The sequence below is a fragment of the Passer domesticus genome, chromosome 27, assembly GCF_036417665.1.
Source record: "Passer domesticus isolate bPasDom1 chromosome 27, bPasDom1.hap1, whole genome shotgun sequence".
NCBI classification, from domain to species: Eukaryota; Metazoa; Chordata; class Aves; order Passeriformes; family Passeridae; genus Passer; species Passer domesticus.
Window position 1 is genome coordinate 1,171,749 of NC_087500.1, and position 22,942 is coordinate 1,194,690.

The 22,942-nt window shown below is 57.9% G+C and overlaps 2 protein-coding genes across 4 annotated transcripts; both read right to left on the reverse strand.

Moving 5' to 3' along the window:
- Nucleotides 1–8,362: 8,362 nt before the first annotated feature.
- Nucleotides 8,363–11,808, reverse strand: LOC135286726 (uncharacterized). 2 transcript variants are annotated; one of them, XM_064399904.1, is made up of 4 exons: nucleotides 10,207–11,808; nucleotides 10,013–10,105; nucleotides 9,610–9,674; nucleotides 8,363–8,889 (listed from the first exon to the last, which is right to left on the reverse strand). In XM_064399904.1, the coding sequence occupies exons 1-4, from the start codon at nucleotides 11,296–11,298 to the stop codon at nucleotides 8,679–8,681; spliced, it is 1,461 nt and encodes a 486-aa protein (XP_064255974.1). In that variant the 5' UTR covers nucleotides 11,299–11,808; the 3' UTR covers nucleotides 8,363–8,678. The 2 variants fall into 2 exon arrangements, with proteins under 2 accessions (XP_064255974.1, XP_064255975.1); XM_064399905.1 differs by lacking the exon at nucleotides 10,013–10,105 and having other exon boundaries at nucleotides 10,207–11,807.
- A 6,195-nt stretch (nucleotides 11,809–18,003) lies between these two features.
- Nucleotides 18,004–21,228, reverse strand: LOC135286729 (uncharacterized). Of its 2 annotated transcripts, XM_064399909.1 has the most exons (4): nucleotides 19,847–21,228; nucleotides 19,653–19,745; nucleotides 19,250–19,314; nucleotides 18,004–18,529 (listed from the first exon to the last, which is right to left on the reverse strand). In XM_064399909.1, exons 1-4 carry the CDS (start codon nucleotides 20,936–20,938, stop codon nucleotides 18,319–18,321), a joined length of 1,461 nt encoding a protein of 486 aa, XP_064255979.1. In that variant the 5' UTR covers nucleotides 20,939–21,228; the 3' UTR covers nucleotides 18,004–18,318. The 2 variants fall into 2 exon arrangements, with proteins under 2 accessions (XP_064255979.1, XP_064255980.1); XM_064399910.1 differs by lacking the exon at nucleotides 19,653–19,745.
- Nucleotides 21,229–22,942: the final 1,714 nt, after the last annotated feature.

Consider the following 22,942-nt stretch of genomic DNA (forward strand, 5'->3'; position numbering starts at 1 on the left):
CCAGGCTGGGAGTCAAGTTCACTCTGTCGGGAGCGCTTCTGGGGAAGGAAAATGGGAGATTTGCAACATCAGTTGTCCTGTAATATTCTGCCAAACAGGGGAGAGGGTGAAAGCTCTCATTGCTGTGTGGCTGAAGGCAGGAGAGCAAAGCAAAGCTGGGGAGAGCTGGGACAGAAGGCAGGACAAGCTCCCCCCAGGCAGGCTGGACCCTGCTGAGCTGAGTGCTGGGGATGCTGCCACAAGCTTCAGGCTTGGAAAAACATCTCCTGTGGCACCCCGCACATGCAGGGGCATCTGCAGTGGCACGTGGGGCTCATCACCTGGGCACTCTAACTACAAGACAGACAGCTGTGTGTCAAACAAGAAACTGGCTTACGTGGAAGACACATTTCAGTATCAGTAAAACCAAGACGAAGAAAAACAGAAGAACCACAAATGTGATCACGTACACCACAACCTTCTGTTTGTGCTGTGAGGCAAGGAAGGAAGAATATGTGGGTAAGAGCATTGCTCCTTCCATTCTCCTTTGCCCAGAAGGACACATGCAGCAGTGCCCAGCAGCTCTCCTACCTTCCCTGTGAGCCCCTTGTCCTTCCCCAAGGCCATGTGAATGATCATGTTCTCTTGTTGACGACACTGCTCTATTGGATCATAGGCTTCCTGGTTCTCTTGCCTCCCTTGGAGCACCTTTAGAAGCAGCCTGGTCTTTTTGACCATCTTGGCACACGCCTGCTTGAGCTGGGGCAGGCTGCAGTCCCTCCTCAGAGCTCTCTCCACGTGGGCCATGAATGTCTTCAGGCCTTTGTGTGCCTCCATCAACTGCTGGTGATGATCAGCATTGGTTTCCAGGTCTTTTAGTACTGGCGCAAGGTCCGCACTTCGGGGTCTCACAGGTTTATGGAGGAGCATGGAGTCTTCCTCCTCTCTGGTGTCAGGCATGAGCAGGAGGTGGCCGCCGATGGAGGAATGCTTCTCTTCAGCCGTGGCTCCTCGTCTGCTGCTCACAGCGGGGTGGCTCTGAACCAACGGGTCAGAGAGAAAATCCACGTCCCTGTTTAGACCCTGGGCAGATCTGGACCTTCGCTCCACTTTCACAGGGCTCAGCACCTGGTAGAAAAGCGGATTATGTCCAACCCAATACTGCCTGTCCTTCTTCTTGTGCCGTTTGTGTGTCCTGACGTGGTACTTCCTGGCAGTTGGATCTTCCTCCTCATCTCTGTGTTGTCCAGAGATGGAGGGATCGTCAGCATGTTTTAATCCACCAGTTACAGCTGAGGGCTTTAATCCTTGCCAGTATAAACGTGACTCCATCTTCTCTTGATGCCAGCTTGAGGGTGTCTTTTCCACCACATGCTTCAGCCTGGCAGGCTGGGGCTGGTGTGGGACAGTGATTCTTGCAGCCTTGATGCTTTCTGCCTTGTGCAGCTTCTTCTTGGCCTTGGCCCTCAGGTCACCAGCACCTGTTTTACCTTTCTGCCCCAAGAGATGCTGAGGGGGATATGAATTTCTTCTGGAGCTATCCAGGCTGCTGACACCACCCTCAGTGCTCTGGGTCAGGGCAACCACAAGCGTTGCAGTTCCATGATCTCCCAGTGAAGGTTCCATGGGCTTGAGGATCAACACAGGGCTGGTGTTCAGCTCTCTGCGTTGCTCCATGTCCATTACTTCTCCCCGTGTCTGCAGCACAGTTGAGTGAACTGTAGAACACCAAGAGAGCAGATCAGCAGCTGGGCACAGACACAGGCTCAGAGGTTACCCTGAGCAGCAGGAGCTCATCTCTAAGTTTAGGCATCCCAAGAGCAGAGTGGGGGATGTGTTGTGGGGAGCAGCAGAGCCCTTCAATCCATGCCATTATCCCCTCGGAGCAGAGCAGAGAGCTGGCTCTTTCCAGGTGTCTCCTGGGGCTCTGTTTGCATGGGAGGGAAACATCCCTGGGGAATGGCTTTGCTGTCGGAGAGGTTCCCACAGCTCCAGATGAGCAGGCTTGGGTGGCTCTGCAGGAGCCAGTGAAGAGCCTGAGACCCCAGAGGAAGGACCCGTGCTGCAATGGGGGCACAGACTGGCAGGGGAGGAAAGCCCAGGGATTCCTTTGCTCCAGGGCCATTCCCAAGAGCAGCAGCTCAAGCTCTTACACCGTGAAAAACTTCCCCAAAGGCACCAGAGCTCTGGGACTGTGCTGTGGGAAACCTGGGGCTGAGCCAGTGAGAGAAGCGAGCTCCCTGGAGCCTTTGGCAACCTGGCTGTATCTGTTTGCACAAGTGCACCCTGGCCCTGCTGTGGACAGGATGTGCTGTGCCCTGTGCCCAGCTGGAGCAGGACGGTGCTTTCCTCCCCCTGCACACCCCAACGAAGGCATGATGGTGCTTGGTGTTCACCCTGCAGAGCACAGCAGGAGCCCTGCCCTTTGTCCTGCAGAGGGCAGTGGGGTGGCACAGAAAGCAGGCTGTTAGGGGAATTTAGGGGGTTTATGAGCAGACCTTGCCTTCCAGCGCCAGGGAAGGGCACAGGGCATTCCTGCTTTCCTTGCCTGGGGGCATGCTGTGGGTAGCAAAATCGTAGCTTTGGTGGGCCCAGTGAGCTGTTCCTTCTCCAGACAGTATGTGACACACAAGATATGGACAATCACCAGGAGCTTTCCATCCCAAGGGGTTTTGTCTAATGCCTGCGCTCCAAGGGGAGATCAGGCCCCCCAGCACGGGGCAGTGCTGCAGCATCTCCCCAGGCTCAAGAGAAGTGGCAGATTTGAGCTCCCCCCAGCCCCTCCGGACACCAACCGCACTGCGGGGCGCTGCTGCTGCACAGCTTCTCGCACAGGAACTGGATGGTCCTGCAGGGGCTCTCGGGCCGGGGACGCTCCTGGCACAGGCAGCAGGCCGTCTCCTTGGGCACTTGCCTGCAGACAAGAGGGGATTATTGCAGGAACACCTGCCCACCCACTCCGTGGCTCAGAGCCCGACTCAGGGAACACACGGGTACCACGCATGGGGCTTGTGCTTCACTGTGTGCCACAGCTCTGGGAAAGGCCCCTGACTCCCAATGCCAAACATCAGAAAGGGGATTTTAACCTGGAAAGTGGAACTGCTCCCAAAATACCACGTGACACAGAAATGCCCCCGCCTGGAGTTCAAACTCTGCTTTGAGAGACCTGCAGCAAGTCACCCGAAAAGGTGAAATTCTGCCTCTGAGCGGGTGAGTTTTGGCACGTTCCCATAAGGAAACAGCAATTCTTAAGTTTACTGGGTTTCTTCTGGTTTTGTGGCACATGGATTTGTTTTCCCAGCAGAGCCCTTGTGCCAGCACTCAGAGCCTGCTGGCGGCTGGGGCTCAGTCCCACACACTCACAGGCTTTCCAAGCTCACTGTGGTCTGTAGTAGCTGCAGCAGCGTCTGCGGGGTCACTTGGGTGGCACTTAGGTCTCTGCAGGCATTGCAAAGAGATCATGAAATTCTCTGGTGACATTGCCAGGACTCTGCTCTGACAGCAAGCCCAGGGCCCTGATGATGGTGGTGCTGTTGGCAGAGGCATCCCCTTCTGCCTGCTCCAAGAGCAGCCCTTCTGGAGCCCAGCTTCCCTCTGCCTCGCCCTGCTCTAAACCAGCCCCTCGGAATCAGGAGGGCAACCCTGCAGCTCCCGTGGCAGACAGATGCCACCAGAAAGGATTGCCCCTCTCCCGACCTCCTGCTGCTCTCCCCTGAGGGCAGCTGAGCCCCTGGAGGAGGCAGGAGCCTGGAGCTGCTGGCAGGAGTGCACTTCATTCCCAGAGCCCTGCGGCCACTCCATGGCCCCAGACCTGCATGGGCTCTCTCAATCCCTGAAAGGTTGTGTCCCAGTTCCTGGGCTGCTTTGCAGCTGGGGACACACCAGCACTGCTTGGCCTTTGCCTTGCTCTGCTGCAGCTGGGCCACTTGTGTCTCCAGCAGACTCAGGCTGGCCCACAGGCAGATTTGCTCCTGCCCCATTTGGGCTGCCCTCCTGAGAACAGGGCACTCGAGAGAGACACAGCTCTCTGTGCATCTGCTCCAAACGAGCCAATACTTACAGAGAGCGCACTGAGGGCAGCTTGAAGAAGGCAGAGTCATCTATCACAACCAGCGGGTTTTGGCTGAGGATCCTGGGAAACAACAGAGCTCTGTCAGGGCTGATGGCAAGGATGTGAGCTGGCTGTGCCGGGCACGTGGGCACGGCCTGGGCCCATCCAAGGAAGCCTTGCAGGAGATGAGCAGGGCAGGGCAAAGGGCCTTTGCAGCTGCACACTCCTGCTGCTCCCTGGCTGACATGCACACTCGCAATCAGGACTTTCCCAAGGGCAAATCTGCTCCTGCCCAGGGACCCTGCAGAGGCTCGCCCTGCCGTGCCTTTAGCCCTGGGGCCACTTACAGCTCCTGGAGGAACTGCATCCCATGCCAGGCCTGGAAAGTGCCGCTGCGGATCCGCGTGAGGCCGTTCCCGGAGAGATTTCTGGGGAGAGAGGAGGTCACACACAGGAATCGGGCCTGCCCTACAGAAAGAGGGGGCAAAGCAGGACCCCTTTGCAGGAAAGGTGCAAATCCAAGGTGGAAGAGGGAGGCAACTGCTGCTTTCTCAGTGTTTGTAGCCTGCCCAGGAGGCCAAGCGAGCGGCACACGTGCTGACTCTCTTTCTGTTCCAGGAAGCAGCCAAGGCTGCAAGAACTGGCTGCCTGATGGCTGTGTGTGGACAACCCCGCTGGGCTCTGTCCCCTGGCATGGCTGCCCAGCCATCGGCATTGACCTCTGCAGCTCAGCTGGGCTCTGGGCAGGGCAGAGTTAGGGACTGAGGGCAAAAGAACAGCAGCATTTTCTTGCACAGGAAATTGGAGTGCCCAAGGCAAAGACAGAGCTAAAAACCCAGAAAGGAACTTGATCACTCACAGAAACTTCAGGAAAGGCAGTGGCTCAAAAGCCCGTTCCTCAATGGTCTGGATCTCATTGTAGGACAAATCCCTGTTCCAGTTAGAGCAACAAATGTCACTTCCAATTGCCCTGTTGCATCTAGCTGCCTCTGCAGCCTTGATGCCAGCACGGACAAAGGCCACATGCCCGTGGCTGGGCTGAGCAGCAGGGCCCCAGGGAGGGGCAGGCAGGAGCCCCCCACCATGGGCAGGGCCCGGTGCTTACAGGTGCTTCAGCAGGAACAGCCCCTCCAGGGAATGGCTCTTCACTGTCCGCTGCTCATTGTCCCTGAGCACTCTGCAAGGGGGCACAGGGACATTGTGACAGCGGCCGCTGGCCAGCAGCAAATGGCATTGTCATGGGAAAATCTCCTGCAGCAGCTTGACTGAAGCATCTCTTTGGGACACTGCAGGGATCGTCCCCACTCCTGGCCACAGCAGGCCCTTGCTCCTGGCTGGCTGAAGGTGACCACAGCGTGATCCCTGAGCAGACACACACGGGGATGCTGCAAGAGGCTCATGGCAATTCTTGCCATACTGGGAAGCTGGGCTGATTCACACCCCTCCTTGCAGAGCCACCGAGCTTTGAACTCCAATGGAAAGGATGCAAGCGGGTGGTGTGGGGGCTGCTGATCCTATCCCCAGACCAAAGGATGGAAAATTCCCAAACTCCTGACTTTTGAAATGGTGTAGGCCACGTACAATGTCTCAGCCCATGGGTAGTCCTTCCAGGCCTGTTTTCCAAGAGCTTCAACAGAGTTGCCAGTGAAATCTCTGCAAAGAAACAAAAGGCCCGTTGCCCCCTCAAGAAAACCCATTTCCTGGCCATTCCTCTGCTGAGCTAGAATTGGGCTTTGCCTGGAGAAGGCACAGCGTGCCCAGCCTGGCTTCACCCCCCTGCTGAGCTCAGGCCCCCAAGCCCACGCTGTCCCCAGGCAGGGAGTCCCCCGGGTGTCCCAGGTGGGCTCTGCAGACACAGGGAGCCGAGTAGTGGCAGCTGCAGGGCTCTGCCCATCCACAGCAACCCCTAAGGCCCATCCAGTGCCACCCCTGCCATGCACAGGCACCCCTTCCACTATCCCAGGCTGCTCCAAGCCTCGTCCAACCTGGCCTTGGACATTGCCAGGGATCCAGGGGCAGCCACAGCTGCTCTGGGCACCCTGTGCCAGGGCCTCACCCCCCACACAGGGAAGGATTTCTCTGAACATTTGATCTAAGCCTGCTCTCTGTCACTGTGGAGCCATTCCCATTTGTATTGGGTTTGTGTGGCCAAGTTTTCGCATGGCATTGGGCTCCAGCTGCTGTTGAAATTGCTTTTGCTTCTCATTATCCTGCCCTGGTTTTGTTGGTAATAAATGTAATTAATATCCCCAAGTTCCCTCCGTTGTGTCCATGAGGGTGATGACCAGGGAGGGATCTCTCCCTCTCTTTCTGGAAGCTCATGAGCCTTTTGCTGCCTTTCCTCTCCTCTCCACTCGGGCGGAGCGCTGACAGCGCCTTTGGTGGGCAGCCGGCATCCAGCCAGGGCCAAAGCCCGCCTGGCGCCGGGAGAGCGCGGGCAGCTTCCCGAAAGCCGGGCACAGGCGGGATGGCCGCCGGCAGAGCCTGAGGGAGCCGCAGCGCCAATGGCGGGAAGCGCGGGCAGCCTGAGGGGCGGCAGCTCCGCCTCAGCGCGCCGGCACCGGCAGCGACCGCCGCGCAAAGGGAGCCGCGGGCAGCTTTGGCGAGGCCGGCACGGCCCCGCAAGCAGCGCCCGCACAGGCGCCCCGGCCCGGCCGGGAAGCGCGGCCGCTCCGCCGCACAGGCAGCTCCGGCTCCGGGCAGCGCCTCCGGCAGCGGCCGCCCCGGCCTGAGGGGAAACGCGCGGGCCAGCAGCTCGGGCCGGGGCGGCTCCGGCAGCGCCTGCGGCAGGGCGGCCTCCACTCCTGGCCACGGAGCCACGGAGCCACGGAGCCTCAGAGTCGCTGTCCATGGTGGAGACCTCCGGGTTCAGCGGGTCCATCCTGTGCCCGATCCCCACCTTGGCAGCCAGGCCACAGCACTCAGTGCCACCTCCAGCTGTCCCTTGCACCCCTGCAGGCATGGGGAGTCCAGCGCCTCCTTGGGCAGCCCCTTCCAAGGCCTGACCACCCTTTCCATGGAGAAATTCCTCCCTGATCTCTCTTTTTCCTGACTTACACACCCGGACACTATTTTAAGCCTCTTCTGAGCCATATTCGACCAAGGTGCCTTTCATGCATGCCCATTAAACCTCCTGGAGAAGGTGATTCTGCTCCATCACAGCAGCCCTTCAGCAGGAGGTTCAACAATGCAACCATCAGCCTGGGAGCCAGGCAGGAGTGAGGGAGGGCAAAGGGAAGGAGGAGGAGGAGGTGAAAACCTCAGGGGTGCAGAGGGGACAGTGCTGCTTGTGCAGCTCCAAGCCAGCACCACGGGGACACCCGTGCCGAGGCCTCTGCAGGAGGACACCGGCCATTCCCCTTCCCATTCCCCACCCACAGCTCTTGTGTTCACAGGAGACATTTGGAACACAAAAGTGTGGACCCTGGAAAGCTACAGGGGCCTTGGGATGTTTTAGAAGCACTACTGCAAAGCCTCTTCCTTTGATATCCAACGAGCTATCCAGGAAGGTCTCGTTGGAATGGGAAAACTCCACAGGGAGTGCTGGAGCCAGGCACTGGCACTGGGGCTGGCAGAAATAACACCTGGGTGAGGTAGGACCAGGTGCATGCTCTGCTCAGCCCAGTGGCAGAGCTGAAGGGGGAAGTGCAAAGATAAGGAGTGGCAGAGGCAGAGGGACTGCTGGAGCCCCTCTGAAGCAGCCATTGCACAAACGTCCCAGACAGGCACATCCCAAGAAGCCCAGGATGCCCAAGGCTGTGGCCAGCAGGCAGGGGGAGGGGATCCAAAACAAGGGCAATAGAAACAGGTCCCTGCTGGGGGCAGCAGGGCAATCCCCTCCTGGCCCATCTCACCTTCCCAGCTCCCTCTGCACAACACGGGGGAGGCTCTGAGCCACTGGGGCCGGACAAGCACGGTGTGGACAAGCTCCATCCAGGCTGGAGGGGCTGCCCAGGGGGAGTCAGGCCAGCCACGCTCTTTGAGAGGCTCCCTGGGGACGCTGTCCTGAGGGGCAGAGCAGTCCAGAGGGGCTGGACATTCTGCAGGGAGAAATCCTTGTAGGCACAGGCAGGAACAGGCCATGCCCGTGTGCCCAAAGACGAGCTGGTGAGGAAGCACAACGGCTGAGCAGGAAGCTTTACCTGGGACTCCGGGAAAACACAGAATTTACACCTTTGGAAGAAGGGCAGCACCACAGGAGGATGGCGAGGATGTTGTTGGGGCGTGCAGGGAGAAAGGCAAAAAAGCAAAGGCACAGCTGGAACTGAATTTGGCCAATTCCATAAGGGAGAACAGAAACTGCTTTTACTAAAAAATCAGCAACACCAGGAGGAACGAGAACCAACTTGTTTTTTATTGAATGCAGGGGAAAACATTGTGACAAGGGATGAGGAAAACCCTGAGATACTGATGCCTTCTCTGGGTGTCCCAGAGCTTGTGCTTGCCTGCAGCACCCTCTGGCCTTCCCTCAGCAGTGACAGCAAGAAATAACAGTCAAGGAAAAAGCATCTAAAGAAATAAAAACAGCAAACAAAGCAGCATCCAAGGAGGGCCTCAGCTAAATGGGAGGTGAACAATTGTGGCATCCCATTAACTTCTTGAAAGTCTTCTACCTTTGTTCTTCACACTATGCCTCTTCCCGGGATGCTTATCTCTGGGATTCATAGGCATCCCTGATGCGTTGAATCCATGGCAATTCAGACTTGCTGAACAGGGAACAGCACTGGGATGCTCCATGAACAGCCTGGGAACAGGGGCAACACTCGGAGGAGCTCTCTGCCCTGTAGAGCAAAGGCTGCTCTACATTCTGTGCCTCCTTGTTATCCTTCCTCCCTCTCTGTGGCAGTTTTGCACAGAACCTGAAAAAAAAACAGAGAGAGAAAATGGGCATAAAAGAGAAGGCAGCAGGTGATGGAGGCTGTGGGCAACAGGGGTGCCTGTGCTCTGCCCTGTCTGGGAAGCAGCCGCTGGAGCAGTCGGGAAGGGGCATTTCCAACGATGCAAAGCAATGGAGTGAGCGAGGTGAACGGGGACAAAAAGGCTTCTGGACATCCCATGGCCAGAGGTCCCTGGTCCGGCTCCCTTAGCAGGGAGGTTTGGCCAGGGAGGGCTGCAGCAGGTGCCAGCACCTCTCCCTGCTCTGGGGTGTGTCAGCAGAGCCCAAGGAAGATGGGGAGCCCCAGCAGGGGTGGCAATGGCTAGCAATCCAGGGAATGAGCCCTGCATGCAAAAGGCAGCTGGAGAGGATGGGAGTGAGTTCTTCACCAGCCACTGTGGGGAGGGAGTGGGGAAAAATAGGGCAGAGCCACAGCAGAGGAGACTGCTCGTGCTCACAGAGATTTGGGAGCGCCCCGGGGCCCAAGACATCCATCCCAGCGCCGGCGTGGGAAGGGCTGCTTGGGCTGGGAGCCCCTGGCCGTGCCCAGCGCTCAGGAGCCGCTTTCCCAGGGCTCCCCCAAACGCGACGTGTCGGAAACACGGCCCGAGGAGTCCTGGGCAGCGGCACCTGCGTGGCTGCGGGGCTCCAGGAGGAGCTGCTCTGCACAGGAAAGACTCTAGGTGGCATGGGCAGGACTTACCTTCTCAGCCACAATTTCCTGGGGTGGCCAGGCTGGGAGTCAAGTTCACTCTGTCGGGAGCGCTTCTGGGGAAGGAAAATGGGAGATTTGCAACATCAGTTGTCCTGTAATATTCTGCCAAACAGGGGAGAGGGTGAAAGCTCTCATTGCTGTGTGGCTGAAGGCAGGAGAGCAAAGCAAAGCTGGGGAGAGCTGGGACAGAAGGCAGGACAAGCTCCCCCCAGGCAGGCTGGACCCTGCTGAGCTGAGTGCTGGGGATGCTGCCACAAGCTTCAGGCTTGGAAAAACATCTCCTGTGGCACCCCGCACATGCAGGGGCATCTGCAGTGGCACGTGGGGCTCGTCACCTGGGCACTCCAGCTACAAGACAGACAGCTGTGTGTCAAACAAGAAACTGGCTTACGTGGAAGACACACTTCAGTATCAGTAAAACCAAGACGAAGAAAAACAGCAGAACCACAAATGTGATCACGTACACCACAACCTTCTGTTTGTGCTGTGAGGCAAGGAAGGAAGAATATGTGGGTAAGAGCATTGCTCCTTCCATTCTCCTTTGCCCAGAAGGACACATGCAGCAGTGCCCAGCAGCTCTCCTACCTTCCCTGTGAGCCCCTTGTCCTTCCCCAAGGCCATGTGAATGATCATGTTCTCTTGTTGACGACACTGCTCTATTGGATCATAGGCTTCCTGGTTCTCTTGCCTCCCTTGGAGCACCTTTAGAAGCAGCCTGGTCTTTTTGACCATCTTGGCACACGCCTGCTTGAGCTGGGGCAGGCTGCAGTCCCTCCTCAGAGCTCTCTCCACGTGGGCCATGAATGTCTTCAGGCCTTTGTGTGCCTCCATCAACTGCTGGTGATGATCAGCATTGGTTTCCAGGTCTTTTAGTACTGGCGCAAGGTCCGCACTTCGGGGTCTCACAGGTTTATGGAGGAGCATGGAGTCTTCCTCCTCTCTGGTGTCAGGCATGAGCAGGAGGTGGCCGCCGATGGAGGAATGCTTCTCTTCAGCCGTGGCTCCTCGTCTGCTGCTCACAGCGGGGTGGCTCTGAACCAACGGGTCAGAGAGAAAATCCACGTCCCTGTTTAGACCCTGGGCAGATCTGGACCTTCGCTCCACTTTCACAGGGCTCAGCACCTGGTAGAAAAGCGGATTATGTCCAACCCAATACTGCCTGTCCTTCTTCTTGTGCCGTTTGTGTGTCCTGACGTGGTACTTCCTGGCAGTTGGATCTTCCTCCTCATCTCTGTGTTGTCCAGAGATGGAGGGATCGTCAGCATGTTTTAATCCACCAGTTACAGCTGAGGGCTTTAATCCTTGCCAGTATAAACGTGACTCCATCTTCTCTTGATGCCAGCTTGAGGGTGTCTTTTCCACCACATGCTTCAGCCTGGCAGGCTGGGGCTGGTGTGGGACAGTGATTCTTGCAGCCTTGATGCTTTCTGCCTTGTGCAGCTTCTTCTTGGCCTTGGCCCTCAGGTCACCAGCACCTGTTTTACCTTTCTGCCCCAAGAGATGCTGAGGGGGATATGAATTTCTTCTGGAGCTATCCAGGCTGCTGACACCACCCTCAGTGCTCTGGGTCAGGGCAACCACAAGCGTTGCAGTTCCATGATCTCCCAGTGAAGGTTCCATGGGCTTGAGGATCAACACAGGGCTGGTGTTCAGCTCTCTGCGTTGCTCCATGTCCATTACTTCTCCCCGTGTCTGCAGCACAGTTGAGTGAACTGTAGAACACCAAGAGAGCAGATCAGCAGCTGGGCACAGACACAGGCTCAGAGGTTACCCTGAGCAGCAGGAGCTCATCTCTAAGTTTAGGCATCCCAAGAGCAGAGTGGGGGATGTGTTGTGGGGAGCAGCAGAGCCCTTCAATCCATGCCATTATCCCCTCGGAGCAGAGCAGAGAGCTGGCTCTTTCCAGGTGTCTCCTGGGGCTCTGTTTGCATGGGAGGGAAACATCCCTGGGGAATGGCTTTGCTGTCGGAGAGGTTCCCACAGCTCCAGATGAGCAGGCTTGGGTGGCTCTGCAGGAGCCAGTGAAGAGCCTGAGACCCCAGAGGAAGGACCCGTGCTGCAATGGGGGCACAGACTGGCAGGGGAGGAAAGCCCAGGGATTCCTTTGCTCCAGGGCCATTCCCAAGAGCAGCAGCTCAAGCTCTTACACCGTGAAAAACTTCCCCAAAGGCACCAGAGCTCTGGGACTGTGCTGTGGGAAACCTGGGGCTGAGCCAGTGAGAGAAGCGAGCTCCCTGGAGCCTTTGGCAACCTGGCTGTATCTGTTTGCACAAGTGCACCCTGGCCCTGCTGTGGACAGGATGTGCTGTGCCCTGTGCCCAGCTGGAGCAGGACGGTGCTTTCCTCCCCCTGCACACCCCAACGAAGGCATGATGGTGCTTGGTGTTCACCCTGCAGAGCACAGCAGGAGCCCTGCCCTTTGTCCTGCAGAGGGCAGTGGGGTGGCACAGAAAGCAGGCTGTTAGGGGAATTTAGGGGGTTTATGAGCAGACCTTGCCTTCCAGCGCCAGGGAAGGGCACAGGGCATTCCTGCTTTCCTTGCCTGGGGGCATGCTGTGGGTAGCAAAATCGTAGCTTTGGTGGGCCCAGTGAGCTGTTCCTTCTCCAGACAGTATGTGACACACAAGATATGGACAATCACCAGGAGCTTTCCATCCCAAGGGGTTTTGTCTAATGCCTGCGCTCCAAGGGGAGATCAGGCCCCCCAGCACGGGGCAGTGCTGCAGCATCTCCCCAGGCTCAAGAGAAGTGGCAGATTTGAGCTCCCCCCAGCCCCTCCGGACACCAACCGCACTGCGGGGCGCTGCTGCTGCACAGCTTCTCGCACAGGAACTGGATGGTCCTGCAGGGGCTCTTGGGCCGGGGACGCTCCTGGCACAGGCAGCAGGCCGTCTCCTTGGGCACTTGCCTGCAGACAAGAGGGGATTATTGCAGGAACACCTGCCCACCCACTCCGTGGCTCAGAGCCCGACTCAGGGAACACACAGGAACCCCACTCATGGGGCTTGTGCTTCACTGTGTGCCACAGCTCTGGGAAAGGCCCCTGACTCCCAATGCCAAACATCAGAAAGGGGATTTTAACCTGGAAAGTGGAACTGCTCCCAAAATACCACGTGACACAGAAATGCCCCCGCCTGGAGTTCAAACTCTGCTTTGAGAGACCTGCAGCAAGTCACCCGAAAAGGTGAAATTCTGCCTCTGAGCGGGTGAGTTTTGGCACGTTCCCATAAGGAAACAGCAATTCTTGAGTTTACTGGGTTTCTTCTGGTTTTGTGGCACATGGATTTGTTTTCCCAGCAGAGCCCTTGTGCCAGCACTCAGAGCCTGCTGGCGGCTGGGGCTCAGTCCCACACACTCACAGGGTTTCCAAGCTCACTGTGGTCTGTAGTAGCTGCAGCAGCGTCTGCGGGTTCACTTGGGTGGCACTTAGGTCTCTGCAGGCATTGCAAAGAGATCATGAAATTCTCTGGTGACATTGCCAGGACTCTGCTCTGACAGCAAGCCCAGGGCCCTGATGATGGTGGTGCTGTTGGCAGAGGCATCCCCTTCTGCCTGCTCCAAAAGCAGCCCTTCTGGAGCCCAGCTTCCCTCTGCCTCGCCCTGCTCTAAACCAGCCCCTCGGAATCAGGAGGGCAACCCTGCAGCTCCCGTGGCAGACAGATGCCACCAGAAAGGATTGCCCCTCTCCCGACCTCCTGCTGCTCTCCCCTGAGGGCAGCTGAGCCCCTGGAGGAGGCAGGAGCCTGGAGCTGCTGGCAGGAGTGCACTTCATTCCCAGAGCCCTGCGGCCACTCCACAGCCCCAGACCTGCATGGGCTCTCTCAATCCCTGAAAGGTTGTGTCCCAGTTCCTGGGCTGCTTTGCAGCTGGGGACACACCAGCACTGCTTGGCCTTTGCCTTGCTCTGCTGCAGCTGGGCCACTTGTGTCTCCAGCAGACTCAGGCTGGCCCACAGGCAGATTTGCTCCTGCCCCATTTGGGCTGCCCTCCTGAGAACAGGGCACTCGAGAGAGACACAGCTCTCTGTGCATCTGCTCCAAACGAGCCAATACTTACAGAGAGCGCACTGAGGGCAGCTTGAAGAAGGCAGAGTCATCTATCACAACCAGCGGGTTTTGGCTGAGGATCCTGGGAAACAACAGAGCTCTGTCAGGGCTGATGGCAAGGATGTGAGCTGGCTGTGCCGGGCACGTGGGCACGGCCTGGGCCCATCCAAGGAAGCCTTGCAGGAGATGAGCAGGGCAGGGCAAAGGGCCTTTGCAGCTGCACACTCCTGCTGCTCCCTGGCTGACATGCACACTCGCAATCAGGACTTTCCCAAGGGCAAATCTGCTCCTGCCCAGGGACCCTGCAGAGGCTCGCCCTGCCGTGCCTTTAGCCCTGGGGCCACTTACAGCTCCTGGAGGAACTGCATCCCATGCCAGGCCTGGAAAGTGCCGCTGCGGATCCGCGTGAGGCCGTTCCCGGAGAGATTTCTGGGGAGAGAGGAGGTCACACACAGGAATCAGGCCTGCCCTACAGAAAGAGGGGACAAAGCGGGATCCCTTTGCAGGAAAGGTGCAAATCCAAGGTGGAAGAGGGAGGCAACTGCTGCTTTCTCGGTGTTTGTAGCCTGCCCAGGAGGCCAAGTGAGGAGCACTCGTGCTGACTCTCTTTCTGTTCCAGGAAGCAGCCAAGGCTGCAAGAACTGGCTGCCTGATGGCTGTGTGTGGACAACCCCGCTGGGCTCTGTCCCCTGGCGTGGCTGCCCAGCCATCGGCATTGACCTCTGCAGCTCAGCTGGGCTCTGGGCAGGGCAGAGTTAGGGACTGAGGGCAAAAGAACAGCAGCATTTTCCTGCACAGGAAATTGGGGTGCCCAAGGCAAAGACGGAGCTAAAAACACCAGCAAGGAACTGGATCACTCACAGAAACTTCAGGAAAGGCAGTGGCTCAAAAGCCCGTTCCTCAGTGGACTGGATCTCATTGTAGGACAAATCCCTGTTCCAGTTAGAGCAACAAATGTCACTTCCAATTGCCCTGTTGCATCTAGCTGCCTAAGCAGCCTTGATGCCAGCACGGACAAAGGCCACATGCCCGTGGCTGGGCTGAGCAGCAGGGCCCCAGGGAGGGGCAGGCAGGAGCCCCCCACCATGGGCAGGGCCCGGTGCTTACAGGTGCTTCAGCAGGAACAGCCCCTCCAGGGAATGGCTCTTCACTGTCCACAGCTCATTGTCCCTGAGCACTCTGCAAGGGGACACAGGGACATTGTGACAGCGGCCGCTGGCCAGCAGCAAATGGCATTGTCATGGGAAAATCTCCTGCAGCAGCTTGACTGAAGCATCTCTTTGGGACACTGCAGGGATCGTCCCCACTCCTGGCCACAGCAGGCCCTTGCTCCTGGCCGGCTGAAGGTGACCACAGCGTCATCCCTGGGCAGACACACATGGGGATGGTGCCCTGGCTGCAAGAGGCTCATGGCAATTCTTGCCATACTGGGAAGCTGGGCTGATTCACACTCCTCCTTGCAGAGCCACCGAGCTTTGAACTCCAATGGAAAGGATGCAAGCGGGTGGTGTGGGGGCTGCTGATCCTATCCCCAGACCAAAGGATGGAAAATTCCCAAACTCCTGACTTTTGAAATGGTGTAGGCCACGTACAATGTCTCAGCCCATGGGTAGTCCTTCCAGGCCTGTTTTCCAAGAGCTTCAACAGAGTTGCCAGTGAAATCTCTGCAAAGAAACAAAAGGCCCGTTGCCCCCTCAAGAAAACCCATTTCCTGGCCATTCCTCTGCTGAGCTAGAATTGGGCTTTGCCTGGAGAAGGCACAGCGTGCCCAGCCTGGCTTCACCCCCCTGCTGAGCTCAGGCTCCCAAGCCCACGCTGTCCCCAGGCAGGGAGTCCCCCGGGTGTCCCAGGTGGGCTCTGCAGACACAGGGAGCCGAGTAGTGGCAGCTGCAGGGCTCTGCCCATCCACAGCAACCCCTAAGGCCCATCCAGTGCCACCCCTGCCATGCACAGGCACCCCTTCCACTATCCCAGGCTGCTCCAAGCCTCGTCCAACCTGGCCTTGGACATTGCCAGGGATCCAGGGGCAGCCACAGCTGCTCTGGGCACCCTGTGCCAGGGCCTCACCCCCCACACAGGGAAGGATTTCTCTGAACATTTGATCTAAGCCTGCTCTCTGTCACTGTGGAGCCATTCCCATTTGTATTGGTTTTGTGTGGCCAAGGTTTGGCATGGCATTGGGCTCCAGCTGCTGTTGAAATTGCTTTTGCTTCTCATTATCCTGCCCTGGTTTTGTTGGTAATAAATGTAATTAATATCCCCAAGTTCCCTCCGTTGTGTCCATGAGGGTGATGACCAGGGAGGGATCTCTCCCTCTCTTTCTGGAAGCTCATGAGCCTTTTGCTGCCTTTCCTCTCCTCTCCACTCGGGCGGAGCGCTGACAGCGCCTTTGGTGGGCAGCCGGCATCCAGCCAGGGCCAAAGCCCGCCTGGCGCCGGGAGAGCGCGGGCAGCTTCCCGAAAGCCGGGCACAGGCGGGATGGCCGCCGGCAGAGCCTGAGGGAGCCGCAGCGCCAATGGCGGGAAGCGCGGGCAGCCTGAGGGGCGGCAGCTCCGCCTCAGCGCGCCGGCACCGGCAGCGACCGCCGCGCAAAGGGAGCGGCGGGCAGCTTTGGCGAGGCCGGCACGGCCCCGCAAGCAGCGCCCGCACAGGCGCCCCGGCCCGGCCGGGAAGCGCGGCCGCTCCGCCGCACAGGCAGCTCCGGCTCCGGGCAGCGCCTCCGGCAGCGGCCGCCCCGGCCTGAGGGGAAACGCGCGGGCCAGCAGCTCGGGCCGGGGCGGCTCCGGCAGCGCCTGCGGCAGGGCGGCCTCCACTCCTGGCCACGGAGCCACGGAGCCTCAGAGTCGCTGTCCATGGAAGAGACCTCCGGGTTCAGCGGGTCCATCCTGTGCCCGATCCCCACCTTGGCAGCCAGGCCACAGCACTCAGTGCCACCTCCAGCTGTCCCTTGCACCCCTGCAGGCATGGGGAGTCCAGCGCCTCCTTGGGCAGCCCCTTCCAAGGCCTGACCACCCTTTCCATGGAGAAATTCCTCCCTGATCTCTCTTTTTCCTGACTTACACACCCGGACACTATTTTAAGCCTCTTCTGAGCCATATTCGACCAAGGTGCCTTTCATGCATGCCCATTAAACCTCCTGGAGAAGGTGATTCTGCTCCATCACAGCAGCCCTTCAGCAGGAGGTTCAACAATGCAACCATCAGCCTGGGAGCCAGGCAGGAGTGAGGGAGGGCAAAGGGAAGGAGGAGGAGGAGGTGAAAACCTCAGGGGTGCAGAGGGGACAGTGCTGCTTGTGCAGCTCCAAGCCAGCACCACGGGGACACCCGTGCCGAGGCCTCTGCAGGAGGACACCGGCCATTCCCCTTCCCATTCCCCACCCACAGCTCTTGTGTTCACAGGAGACATTTGGAACACAAAAGTGTGGACCCTGGAAAGCTACAGGGGCCTTGGGATGTTTTAGAAGCACTACTGCAAAGCCTCTTCCTTTGATATCCAACGAGCTATCCAGGAAGGTCTCGTTGGAATGGGAAAACTCCACAGGGAGTGCTGGAGCCAGGCACTGGCACTGGGGCTGGCAGAAATAACACCTGGGTGAGGTAGGACCAGGTGCATGCTCTGCTCAGCCCAGTGGCAGAGCTGAAGGGGGAAGTGCAAAGATAAGGAGTGGCAGAGGCAGAGGGACTGCTGGAGCCCCTCTGAAGCAGCCATTGCACAAACGTCCCAGACAGGCACATCCCAAGAAGCCCAGGATGCCCAAGGCTGTGGCCAGCAGGCAGGGGGAGGGGATCCAAAACAAGGGCAATAGAAACAGGTCCCTGCTGGGGGCAGCAGGGCAATCCCCTCCTGGCCCATCTCACCTTCCCAGCTCCCTCTGCACAACACGGGGGAGGCTCTGAGCCACTGGGGCCGGACAAGCACGGTGTGGACAAGCTCCATCCAGGCTGGAGGGGCTGCCCAGGGGGAGTCAGGCCAGCCACGCTCTTTGAGAGGCTCCCTGGGGACGCTGTCCTGAGGGGCAGAGCAGTCCAGAGGGGCTGGACATTCTGCAGGGAGAAATCCTTGTAGGCACAGGCAGGAACAGGCCATGCCCGTGTGCCCAAAGACGAGCTGGTGAGGAAGCACAACGGCTGAGCAGGAAGCTTTACCTGGGACTCCGGGAAAACACAGAATTTACACCTTTGGAAGAAGGGCAGCACCACAGGAGGATGGCGAGGATGTTGTTGGGGCGTGCAGGGAGAAAGGCAAAAAAGCAAAGGCACAGCTGGAACTGAATTTGGCCAATTCCATAAGGGAGAACAGAAACTGCTTTTACTAAAAAATCAGCAACACCAGGAGGAACGAGAACCAACTTGTTTTTTATTGAATGCAGGGGAAAACATTGTGACAAGGGATGAGGAAAACCCTGAGATACTGATGCCTTCTCTGGGTGTCCCAGAGCTTGTGCTTGCCTGCAGCACCCTCTGGCCTTCCCTCAGCAGTGACAGCAAGAAATAACAGTCAAGGAAAAAGCATCTAAAGAAATAAAAACAGCCAACAAAGCAGCATCCAAGGAGGGCCTCAGCTAAATGGGAGGTGAACAATTGTGGCATCCCATTAACTTCTTGAAAGTCTTCTACCTTTGTTCTTCACACTATGCCTCTTCCCGGGATGCTTATCTCTGGGATTCATAGGCATCCCTGATGCGTTGAATCCATGGCAATTCAGACTTGCTGAACAGGGAACAGCACTGGGATGCTCCATGAACAGCCTGGGAACAGGGGCAACACTCGGAGGAGCTCTCTGCCCTGTAGAGCAAAGGCTGCTCTACATTCTGTGCCTCCTTGTTATCCTTCCTCCCTCTCTGTGGCAGTTTTGCACAGAACCTGAAAAAAAAACAGAGAGAGAAAATGGGCATAAAAGAGAAGGCAGCAGGTGATGGAGGCTGTGGGCAACAGGGGTGCCTGTGCTCTGCCCTGTCTGGGAAGCAGCCGCTGGAGCAGTCGGGAAGGGGCATTTCCAACGATGCAAAGCAATGGAGTGAGCGAGGTGAACGGGGACAAAAAGGCTTCTGGACATCCCATGGCCAGAGGTCCCTGGTCCGGCTCCCTTAGCAGGGAGGTTTGGCCAGGGAGGGCTGCAGCAGGTGCCAGCACCTCTCCCTGCTCTGGGGTGTGTCAGCAGAGCCCAAGGAAGATGGGGAGCCCCAGCAGGGGTGGCAATGGCTAGCAATCCAGGGAATGAGCCCTGCATGCAAAAGGCAGCTGGAGAGGATGGGAGTGAGTTCTTCACCAGCCACTGTGGGGAGGGAGTGGGGAAAAATAGGGCAGAGCCACAGCAGAGGAGACTGCTCGTGCTCACAGAGATTTGGGAGCGCCCCGGGGCCCAAGACATCCATCCCAGCGCCGGCGTGGGAAGGGCTGCTTGGGCTGGGAGCCCCTGGCCGTGCCCAGCGCTCAGGAGCCGCTTTCCCAGGGCTCCCCCAAACGCGACGTGTCGGAAACACGGCCCGAGGAGTCCTGGGCAGCGGCACCTGCGTGGCTGCGGGGCTCCAGGAGGAGCTGCTCTGCACAGGAAAGACTCTAGGTGGCATGGGCAGGACTTACCTTCTCAGCCACAATTTCCTGGGGTGGCCAGGCTGGGAGTCAAGTTCACTCTGTCGGGAGCGCTTCTGGGGAAGGAAAATGGGAGATTTGCAACATCAGTTGTCCTGTAATATTCTGCCAAACAGGGGAGAGGGTGAAAGCTCTCATTGCTGTGTGGCTGAAGGCAGGAGAGCAAAGCAAAGCTGGGGAGAGCTGGGACAGAAGGCAGGACAAGCTCCCCCCAGGCAGGCTGGACCCTGCTGAGCTGAGTGCTGGGGATGCTGCCACAAGCTTCAGGCTTGGAAAAACATCTCCTGTGGCACCCCGCACATGCAGGGGCATCTGCAGTGGCACGTGGGGCTCGTCACCTGGGCACTCCAGCTACAAGACAGACAGCTGTGTGTCAAACAAGAAACTGGCTTACGTGGAAGACACACTTCAGTATCAGTAAAACCAAGACGAAGAAAAACAGCAGAACCACAAATGTGATCACGTACACCACAACCTTCTGTTTGTGCTGTGAGGCAAGGAAGGAAGAATATGTGGGTAAGAGCATTGCTCCTTCCATTCTCCTTTGCCCAGAAGGACACATGCAGCAGTGCCCAGCAGCTCTCCTACCTTCCCTGTGAGCCCCTTGTCCTTCCCCAAGGCCATGTGAATGATCATGTTCTCTTGTTGACGACACTGCTCTATTGGATCATAGGCTTCCTGGTTCTCTTGCCTCCCTTGGAGCACCTTTAGAAGCAGCCTGGTCTTTTTGACCATCTTGGCACACGCCTGCTTGAGCTGGGGCAGGCTGCAGTCCCTCCTCAGAGCTCTCTCCACGTGGGCCATGAATGTCTTCAGGCCTTTGTGTGCCTCCATCAACTGCTGGTGATGATCAGCATTGGTTTCCAGGTCTTTTAGTACTGGCGCAAGGTCCGCACTTCGGGGTCTCACAGGTTTATGGAGGAGCATGGAGTCTTCCTCCTCTCTGGTGTCAGGCATGAGCAGGAGGTGGCCGCCGATGGAGGAATGCTTCTCTTCAGCCGTGGCTCCTCGTCTGCTGCTCACAGCGGGGTGGCTCTGAACCAACGGGTCAGAGAGAAAATCCACGTCCCTGTTTAGACCCTGGGCAGATCTGGACCTTCGCTCCACTTTCACAGGGCTCAGCACCTGGTAGAAAAGCGGATTATGTCCAACCCAATACTGCCTGTCCTTCTTCTTGTGCCGTTTGTGTGTCCTGACGTGGTACTTCCTGGCAGTTGGATCTTCCTCCTCATCTCTGTGTTGTCCAGAGATGGAGGGATCGTCAGCATGTTTTAATCCACCAGTTACAGCTGAGGGCTTTAATCCTTGCCAGTATAAACGTGACTCCATCTTCTCTTGATGCCAGCTTGAGGGTGTCTTTTCCACCACATGCTTCAGCCTGGCAGGCTGGGGCTGGTGTGGGACAGTGATTCTTGCAGCCTTGATGCTTTCTGCCTTGTGCAGCTTCTTCTTGGCCTTGGCCCTCAGGTCACCAGCACCTGTTTTACCTTTCTGCCCCAAGAGATGCTGAGGGGGATATGAATTTCTTCTGGAGCTATCCAGGCTGCTGACACCACCCTCAGCGCTCTGGGTCAGGGCAACCACAAGCGTTGCAGTTCCATGATCTCCCAGTGAAGGTTCCATGGGCTTGAGGATCAACACAGGGCTGGTGTTCAGCTCTCTGCGTTGCTCCATGTCCATTACTTCTCCCCGTGTCTGCAGCACAGTTGAGTGAACTGTAGAACACCAAGAGAGCAGATCAGCAGCTGGGCACAGACACAGGCTCAGAGGTTACCCTGAGCAGCAGGAGCTCATCTCTAAGTTTAGGCATCCCAAGAGCAGAGTGGGGGATGTGTTGTGGGGAGCAGCAGAGCCCTTCAATCCATGCCATTATCCCCTCGGAGCAGAGCAGAGAGCTGGCTCTTTCCAGGTGTCTCCTGGGGCTCTGTTTGCATGGGAGGGAAACATCCCTGGGGAATGGCTTTGCTGTCGGAGAGGTTCCCACAGCTCCAGATGAGCAGGCTTGGGTGGCTCTACAGGAGCCAGTGAAGAGCCTGAGACCCCAGAGGAAGGACCCGCGCTGCAATGGGGGCACAGACTGGCAGGGGAGGAAAGCCCAGGGATTCCTTTGCTCCAGGGCCATTCCCAAGAGCAGCAGCTCAAGCTCTTACACCGTGAAAAACTTCCCCAAAGGCACCAGAGCTCTGGGACTGTGCTGTGGGAAACCTGGGGCTGAGCCAGTGAGAGAAGCGAGCTCCCTGGAGCCTTTGGCAACCTGGCTGTATCTGTTTGCACAAGTGCACCCTGGCCCTGCTGTGGACAGGATGTGCTGTGCCCTGTGCCCAGCTGGAGCAGGACGGTGCTTTCCTCCCCCTGCACACCCCAACGAAGGCATGATGGTGCTTGGTGTTCACCCTGCAGAGCACAGCAGGAGCCCTGCCCTTTGTCCTGCAGAGGGCAGTGGGGTGGCACAGAAAGCAGGCTGTTAGGGGAATTTAGGGGGTTTATGAGCAGACCTTGCCTTCCAGCGCCAGGGAAGGGCACAGGGCATTCCTGCTTTCCTTGCCTGGGGGCATGCTGTGGGTAGCAAAATCGTAGCTTTGGTGGGCCCAGTGAGCTGTTCCTTCTCCAGACAGTATGTGACACACAAGATATGGACAATCACCAGGAGCTTTCCATCCCAAGGGGTTTTGTCTAATGCCTGCGCTCCAAGGGGAGATCAGGCCCCCCAGCACGGGGCAGTGCTGCAGCATCTCCCCAGGCTCAAGAGAAGTGGCAGATTTGAGCTCCCCCCAGCCCCTCCGGACACCAACCGCACTGCGGGGCGCTGCTGCTGCACAGCTTCTCGCACAGGAACTGGATGGTCCTGCAGGGGCTCTTGGGCCGGGGACGCTCCTGGCACAGGCAGCAGGCCGTCTCCTTGGGCACTTGCCTGCAGACAAGAGGGGATTATTGCAGGAACACCTGCCCACCCACTCCGTGGCTCAGAGCCCGACTCAGGGAACACACAGGAACCCCACTCATGGGGCTTGTGCTTCACTGTGTGCCACAGCTCTGGGAAAGGCCCCTGACTCCCAATGCCAAACATCAGAAAGGGGATTTTAACCTGGAAAGTGGAACTGCTCCCAAAATACCACGTGACACAGAAATGCCCCCGCCTGGAGTTCAAACTCTGCTTTGAGAGACCTGCAGCAAGTCACCCGAAAAGGTGAAATTCTGCCTCTGAGCGGGTGAGTTTTGGCACGTTCCCATAAGGAAACAGCAATTCTTGAGTTTACTGGGTTTCTTCTGGTTTTGTGGCACATGGATTTGTTTTCCCAGCAGAGCCCTTGTGCCAGCACTCAGAGCCTGCTGGCGGCTGGGGCTCAGTCCCACACACTCACAGGGTTTCCAAGCTCACTGTGGTCTGTAGTAGCTGCAGCAGCGTCTGCGGGTTCACTTGGGTGGCACTTAGGTCTCTGCAGGCATTGCAAAGAGATCATGAAATTCTCTGGTGACATTGCCAGGACTCTGCTCTGACAGCAAGCCCAGGGCCCTGATGATGGTGGTGCTGTTGGCAGAGGCATCCCCTTCTGCCTGCTCCAAAAGCAGCCCTTCTGGAGCCCAGCTTCCCTCTGCCTCGCCCTGCTCTAAACCAGCCCCTCGGAATCAGGAGGGCAACCCTGCAGCTCCCGTGGCAGACAGATGCCACCAGAAAGGATTGCC